General features: G+C 35.8%; 1 protein-coding gene across 1 annotated transcript; it reads left to right on the forward strand.

Moving 5' to 3' along the window:
- Positions 1-2,025: 2,025 nt before the first annotated feature.
- On the forward strand, positions 2,026-8,250 carry LOC117103605 (progestin and adipoQ receptor family member 3-like). Its single transcript, XM_033244183.1, has 6 exons — positions 2,026-2,054; positions 2,708-2,912; positions 3,710-3,862; positions 4,451-4,648; positions 4,900-4,990; positions 7,051-8,250. The coding sequence occupies exons 1-6, from the start codon at positions 2,026-2,028 to the stop codon at positions 7,191-7,193; spliced, it is 819 nt and encodes a 272-aa protein (XP_033100074.1). The 3' UTR covers positions 7,194-8,250.
- The last annotated feature ends 378 nt before the right edge of the window (positions 8,251-8,628 follow it).

Raw genomic sequence — 8,628 nt, forward strand, 5'->3', positions numbered from 1 at the left:
GCAATCAAACTTGGATTTGCACTTAGATAAAACCTTGAAATAATTAACAGTTTCAGTAGCACTAATATAATGATCTTTTAAATGTTGTCCTATGTTACCTTTAGTCTGCATAATCATTTCTTATTTAAAATATAATTATTTAATCAATCAGTAACTTGTGTTTTTTTAATGAAATTAATGATTTTCTTTAAAAAGATGCAACCCAAGGCGAGACTTTTTTATACCTTGTTTGACGAACTCGCTGACTATTGACATTTTACTGTACTGTGTATTCCTACTAAGAAGTTTCTAATACTAATTTAACAGCGTCTTTTTTAACGCATGCAATGTTACTATTTTTAAAAGTTGCTTTGTAAGTTACAGTATTGTAACAATTTATTGCCAATATTATTATTATTATTATTATTATTATTATTATTATTTCATAAAACAAATGAAATAACCAATAAACAAATTAAGGTTCCCGTAAAATAAGGTGTAACTGTAGTTTCTGATTTCATAACTAAATATACAGTATTTAAATATTTGAAGATTTAAAAAAATATATATCATTTCTATTACCGAATTTTTCATTGAGGCCATTTTTACCTACCTGTCATATAGGGCCATTTTTTCCGGGGCCATTTTTTCCGGGGCCATTTTTTCTGGGGCCATTTTTCCGGGGCCATTCTTACCTACATTCCTTTTTTATTGCTATTATGATCTCGAAAATCACTTGTTTCTCTTTGCAAAATTCAAGGAAAAATACTAGGATATTTTGTTGTTTTATTATGGTTTTTCCCACAAAAATTAAATAACATGAACAAAATAGATTTGATCGAAAATAATATTTTCTTAATAATTAATAAGAGTAAGTAACTATATAATCTTAATTACATTTTGATATTTAGAGGCCTACCGGTATATGAATAGGCTTAGGCCTATCTGATAGACATACTTACTGTAATGAATTTTTGCTGGTTGTCATATATAATTTATTTCGCCAAAATAACAGGAGCAACTTAAGGGTCTAGATGTCAGGATTTCCTAATTGAAGAATACTTGCCATCGAGGGGTTCATCTCCGTCTATCGACAAGGATTAATGAACTGCTTACAAATAGTAAATTATTACAGTATATATAATATAAAATTGGATATAAAGTAGTGAAATCATAAAAAAATATCTATAAATATAGAGTTATATAAAAAAAGATTAAAGTACAGGATGCCGCTAATTTATACACAGGCCTAGGAACGACAAACAACGACAAACGACGTTTGACATGGAATGGCTAATTTTTATGTCACAACTCTTTCCATAGTGGTTGTGATTCTTATTATATCTCTATGGATCGCATACATAGAATGTCTCCCTCTTTAGTTTTATCAGTCGTTGTCAAAGATCTTTGGTCGTTGTTTAGATTCGGATCCTAAACATACGTACGTACGGATGCGACAAGTGTTTTTTTGTTTGTCATATTTTATAAAATAATATAAATATTTATGGAGGTTGAAACGTGATCAGATTTTGGAAAATGTAAGTAAACACGTAGGCCTATGTTAAACCCTTTCTAGGCCTAGACTACTACTAGTTCTAATGAGTGGTTTGGCGTGGGCCTAGGCCTAGGCAGTGTTACTAGGCTTCGCTTGCCTTTGGCCTAGCCTACTGTGTAGTAGGCCTAGGCCCTAGCCCAGTCACTAGGCCTAACCTCTCTAGGCCTCCTAGACTGCCTCTATCTAGGTGCTAATTTCTAAGTTGTATTTTATACCACAGATCCCACAGACCTTAGTTAACACAGTTTACAATTAGCTCTTAGGTCTAGAGTCCTAGCTAAATATGTTTAGGCTAGGCTAGGCCTCCTTGCCTAACTAAGGCCAATTCAGACAGTGTCGAACGACACAGCCCGACGCGATTCATCGTCGGGGAAGTCTTGAGCCGTTGTGAGAAATATTAAACATGTTTAATATTCTATGACGCGACTGCCCCGACACAAACCATTGCGTCTGCGTTAAACTCGCACAGACTCGACGTGACAACAAATCGTATGACGCTGTCTGAGTTGGCCTTTCTTTAGTATGTTTATTGCGGACGACCCCATGCATGCTCGCACACTACCAGACTCATAGGCAGGATATGGGGGGTGCGATACCAGCGAAGCGGACCTTTATACCAATTTTGTCCCCCCCCCCACACACACACACAAGTCGGCCCAACAAATTAGTGTTCTGGTAGCCTTATTTAGTCGGTTTCTAAAACCCATAATTCTATATAGTATAAATTCTATTTGAAATTTCCTCTAAAAAACGGACACCTAAAAAATAATGTTTTATGTTCATTACAAATTACACCAGGCTATCTGCTCATAGGGAGCTGTAAATTTCCAACAAACTTGTATCACATTTACTGAAAATCAATGTTTTCTAATAGAGGCTTGTTGCAATAAAGATAATTTGACAGTATTACAATACAGCCAGCTGGGCTCAGTTTTTTGAACAACTACGCCAAATCTATGCATTTTAAGTGCAAACAAGAACAAGATAGATATGGAAGCAAAAAATCACTTTAACACTACTTCTTAGAAGTTTTTACAATGATATGAATAGTTTGCTATAAATTATGCCTATACATATTTACTAATACGTTTTAGCACACATCGACTCTTTGCCCATGCGTCAATAAAATGAAAAAGAGAATAAAAAACATTCGTAAAACTTTTTTTTGTTAAGTATCTCTTATTACCGTCTAGTAGCTAAACTTCTTGCATATAGCACGGTAGTTGTTAACAACTATGTACTAGAGATACCATCTCATCTTGTAGGTTTTCTGGTTTTCTTGATGATAGCCATCTATGACAGCATAGTTATCATCCCGTCATTCAATGGTACTATCAGAGATCAAGTAATCTTCGCAATATTCCTTTTGTGTTTCCAGGTAAGGTCATCCTGTGTCTATCTAATTCTAAAGCCGGGCACCTATTGCGTTGTACGGCTGTCGTACCACAAATCCAACTCCGCTCCCCGAGACTGCAAGACAGTACCACGCTGTCTGCTGATTGCCGGTGGCAGTCTGAACGGGTCGTCATTAACAAAGACCTATTGCGCGAGCATTGTGGCATCGCATTCTCCATAGAATCTTGTCAGACACAGTGAGTGCCTGGCTGAAAGGTACAATATTACAAGATGTGCCCTTAACCATCTGCTGCCCTCAACTTGCATAAACTTCACCATATCTGTAGTCTGTAGTTATTGTTTATACTTCCAAAACTAATTTCAGATGTACAAACCATCAGATATTGCATCCCAAAGTAAAATGAAATTTAAAATAACAAATATAAAAAGGGAAAAAAAAGGAAAGTCATATTTAAGAATTGATTTTCATAAATTGTTACATTTGATATATCATTCTGTTGGTCTAAAGCTACAAAACAACAACCCAGTATAAACAAAATCATCAAACTGAAAACAGCAAGAAATATAATAGAAACTTATTTGTAACAAACCAATTTTTTTAAAAATCTAACATCATCCCTTAATATTTGTGTACCAACAATCTAGTAAAATCAAACAAAAAAACACATATTGAAATTATATTGAGAAATTCCTTATTTGTGCTACTCAGATATTATTTACTGTATTGAGTTTTAGATTTTTATTTGCTATACAGAGAGATTTGTGAAGATCTGACCTGTTATTAATAATCCCTTTTGATCATTTCCTGTATTTTAACAGTTTTGCATGCTGAACTCAGCAGGATACCATCTGTTCTGCTGTCGATCAGAGCTGGCATGTAAGAGGTGGTTTAGCCTAGACCTAGCAGGCATCTCAGTTGGTCTTCTTGGATGCTATTTTCCTGCAGTGTTTTATGCCTTCTCCTGTTTCCCTGTAAGTTTTTCGACATTTCAATAGTTTAGTTTAATTCAGTCTTTTAACACTCTATGAGGGGGGACTCTTGCGGCAAGTAAACAGCACACTGGCAATCGAATACACAGTAGGTACCAACTTTTACTTCTTGGTTGAATGAAACAACTGTAATATATCTTACCAAAGGACACAGGCAAAATGCTCTCTGTGGCTTATGAACGCTCGAATTGTAACTAATACACAACCTGGCCCAACAACATTCCATATTATCTTTACTCAACTTTACCATGTGATGGATTTATTAGGTGTAAACACCAAGGATAGCCCATGAAAGTCTGAAGAATACTTATTTCCAGTGGGGTGCTTCTGGTGGTGATTGAGCAGTACACCAAGAGACAATCCCCTACTATAATTCACATGGGACCAACAGCTTAAACATCTTGCATTTCAGCCATCCAGCTGTAAAAACAAGGAGAGCAGCGATGGGAATTAAACCGGGGACCAAGAGATCTCCACGGTTTAGCACACACATATTGGCTACCCAGTATTGAGTATCAGATAATAAATGCAAATAGTATTAACCATTTTTTAATATTATTTGTATTGTAGGTATGGCGTGATGTATACTTGGTTGTTGTTTGTTGTATGATCCTTGTGACACTGGTGCTTCAACTTCATCCTCTCTTCCTTACATCCTATTGGTCAAGCAAACGTCTAATAGCCCTCTGTGCAGTGGTAGCTTTCGGTATAATACCAGCCTCTCATTGGGTAGTTCTACAAGGTGGCTTTGACTCTCTTATTGTTCAGGTAAAGGTACAATACATAAAATCTGATGTACTGTATTATTGTGTTTAATTTATTCATTTCTAATATATTTTGAAGGATATACTCAATGTGAATACACATACATTTGTTGTTAATTAAACTTAATAGTAATAATAAAAATAAAGTAACTATTCCCATAAAAGAAAACCCCCACCTACTCAAGTTTCAAAGCTGGTTATCTGTTTCAAGCTTCAGTGGTAAAGTTAATACTGGTTATTAAATTCTTTTTGCAGATTTTTGGACCTAAAGTTATAATAATGTATATCCTTGGAGTGTTGGCGTTATTTTTTTATGCAACTAAATTTCCAGAGCGCTGTTTTCCAGGTAAGAAAATGCAATAATGATACTAAACTCGTTGAAAATGAAGACTACATCTTATCCTCTTTTATGCATTTTGTTGCTATTATTAATAGTACAGTAATAATATGAGGGTTTCCATCCAAAAACTAGCATCAGTGACCAGAAAAATAAAAAATTTTTAATTTTAATTTTTTTAATATATTCATATTCTCCACGTTATTAGCTTTAAAATGATGGGTCGTTTACTGGAATCGACGTATTGTTGCCAAAGTTATGAGTAAAAATATTACCGCTTCTTTGTACTAAAGTACTGTATACAATACTGCGACGTACTGTTGCCAAAGTTATGAGTAAAATATTACCGCTTCTTTGTAGTAAAGTATACAATACTGGCACATTCTTATGCTAATTACTAAGGTTTACGTGTAATGAGAGTATGTTGGTTTTATAGGTAAAGGTAGGAGAATAACCTTTAACTCGTAGCATTGTTGTGCAGAATTGCATATGGGCGTGGGCTATGGCTACCTGGCCGCCGTAAAGAGGTGCTTATAATAGCTACATGTTCACATCATTCCACAACAACAGGAGCTAAAATGAACCTAACATCGGGGTAACCCTCTACTCTTCCGAAATAAAGTGCATACAAGCCAGATGTATACAATGGACCTCCATTTTAAGTCCTTATCCTAGAAGACTTGGTTTTACCAACCGAATTAGGATGACAAGCCTCATATGTCAGTAATATAGAGCATGTCATACCAAGCAAGGCCTGTATTTACTTCTAATTATTACCCCCGGTCATTGGATCAAAAGGCTATGGAACACATACTCATCTCCCCGGAAAGAATTCCATATTGTTGCACCTAGTATTCAGCAAATTTTATGTTCAAAAGGTAAAGTGCCTTGGCTGAGGGCGCGTGTGACAAGCACCCAACCTTAAGGTTGAGATTTTGAGAACCTGCGTCCCAACCGCTGCACCAACTGTTCCCACAATATTCAGCGGGTTTTTTTTTAAGGCCCTCTTCACACTAACAACAGTTTAATGTGGGTGTTAATGTCATACCTCACCCATATATGGGAAAATCACAGGTGTTTGTCACAAAAACCTTCATACAGTTTTGAATGGAAGCTTACCATAAGCCGGGTACTCACTGCATCGTACAACGGTCATACGACTGTCGCACGGCGAACTTAACTCCGCTCCGACACAGCAATGTATGGTGATTGCCAGTGGCAGTCTGAATGGGTCATCATTAAAAACGATCCATTTTGTGCACATCGTGCCCCGGCTTTAGTGATGCTTATTTTTAAGCAAAACATCTCGGTAAAAAAATTACTTGAGTGCCCTGTCCACACTATAAAATTTTATGTGATGTGCACATATATGGGCATGATGATGTCATATTACACCCAAATATGGGTATTCACATGTATTTTTCAAATAAAGTTTAATAGTGTAAACAGAGCTTAATAAATTTGTGATTTTTTGTAATGGTGCTTAATGTCTTGACAGATAGACTGCCGATCACTGTATTCTTGTAATGAGTTCTAGGCATGTTCCGAGTATCAAAAAAAAATCGCTAGCAAGCATATGAATGTTCATTTTAATTGAAATGTATGAGGATAATAGAAATAATATACTACCCAGTAAATTGCAGAAATCTAATTAACTGTAATGTACCGAGAAATTTATTTTTATATTAAAATATTGTACCAAGTTGTCATTGCGATGTAACAATAATAAATAGGTTGTTCTACAGTGACCGTTGCGACGTTTGAAATTTATTACTCAAATTGTCTTCAAGAGAATGAATATTGCACTAATGCTCCTTCCATAACTATCTATGTCATGTACAGTATTGATGACATGCATGGCATTTTGCGAAACGCAGTGCCCGCAGGTAAAATGAGCCTGTTTTGCCCGCATGTTTATTGGTACATTATACAGAACTCAACCTGCTTATTATTTACTTCTGTATTTTACAGTATAATTGATTTTATCCTGTTTGTACTGTCACATAAATAAGTTCACTTCTTGAACAAAAGCTTATGATTTTATTAATATTTATTCTTTCTTTATGAAGGGAGAGTTGATTATGTGGGGTCGAGTCATCAGCTATGGCACATGGTGGTGGTATTCGCATTCTTGTGGTGGCATCAAACTGGGGTTACTCTAATGGAATTCCGTGATAAGCATCCTTGCGAGGAACAGTTACCAGGTGCATGACGAAAATCCAAAGAAAATCAATGTGTCAAAATGACAATATATATTATTTATTACGAACATTGATATTAACTGAAACAAAATCAGTAGAGCTACCTGCCCTGAACGCACAAAAGCAGCTAAAAGCATCTAAATCTGTCACCAAATTGGCGTTACAGAAAGAATACAAAGCGTGATCATCCGTAGTTGACTTTTTTAACAAGATCTTTCATGGGCAGTTTGGAAATACTGATCATGAATCTTAAATTTTATCTGAAATATTTGTACTTACAGTACTACTACTTACATGGTACTTGGTAGTAGTCCTCTTGAATATTCCATGCTGAATTTTGACATTGGGGATTGAAGAGTTGCACTGTTTGTTGTTTCGTACAGTACGTTAAAAACAACCTACTTGCATGCAAATATAGTAAAACAAAAGCAAGTTGGGTTTTTCCTAATTCTGTTACCATTCATATACATTATGATGGAGTTTTAAACAAAGTATAACAATGAAATATTGTATGTTCTAATACTGGGTACTGTTTCTTAGCATTTAAATATGTACATAAATTTTATGGGTACAGTTTTATGAAATTGGTCCAAATTCTTACCCTAGTATTTTACCTCAATGTTTTACCCCTTTGCTAGTATTTTTTAACATGCTACATAAATGAAGTGCAGTGACGGATCCAAAACTTCAAAATAGAGAGGGCCCAGGAAGGGGGGTTTCCTCAGCTCCACCATGGTTGGGGCTGAGGCAAGAAAATTTATGATTACATGGTACCACTAGATGGCTGGAAATGGCACTCTATGAATTATAATTTGAAAATATTTTCTCCATTTGTTTTTATTTTGAAAATTGTAGGGGCCCTTGGGCCGAATGGGGCCCCCTTGAATCCACCATGTGAAGTGTTTCCATTGATTTTGAACGTGGAATGTTTCATCATTATGGCCAACATACACAGTACTGTATTAAATGAAATATGTAACCCTCAGGCATAAGTAAAATATTGTATTTATAGTCTCGAATGTAAACACTTTTAAATTTTCTGTATTCAATGTGTGTTTATACTGCTTTCTTTTATGGCACTACAATTATTGTGGAGATAGTGGGGTTCTCTTTTGATGCACAGTACCAATCGCAGGCAGTGTGTTTTGCAGGACAAGATGCTCACAGGCAAAACCAGCCCATTCTGCCCTTGAGCAAAATTGTCTTATCTTGCATGCTGCAGAGTGCCTGTGAGCTAACTGCTTTGATACTTTACTACTGTGACCATAACATGGGCAATGCTGTCCGCATCATTCAGTACTTTGTTGATACTTTAGTTACTACAGTAGAACCTCGTTATTACGTACCCCAGTTATACAAACCCTCGGTTTTACGTACGCCTCGTATCGACGATGACGTCATCAAAAACCCCGAAAATATTCAAGACAAACGGCCCTTTTCAGAGCA

Source organism: Anneissia japonica, unplaced genomic scaffold, assembly GCF_011630105.1.
Source record: "Anneissia japonica isolate Jap-2015-1 unplaced genomic scaffold, ASM1163010v1 scaffold287895_len483588_cov180, whole genome shotgun sequence".
Taxonomy (NCBI): Eukaryota; Metazoa; Echinodermata; class Crinoidea; order Comatulida; family Comatulidae; genus Anneissia; species Anneissia japonica.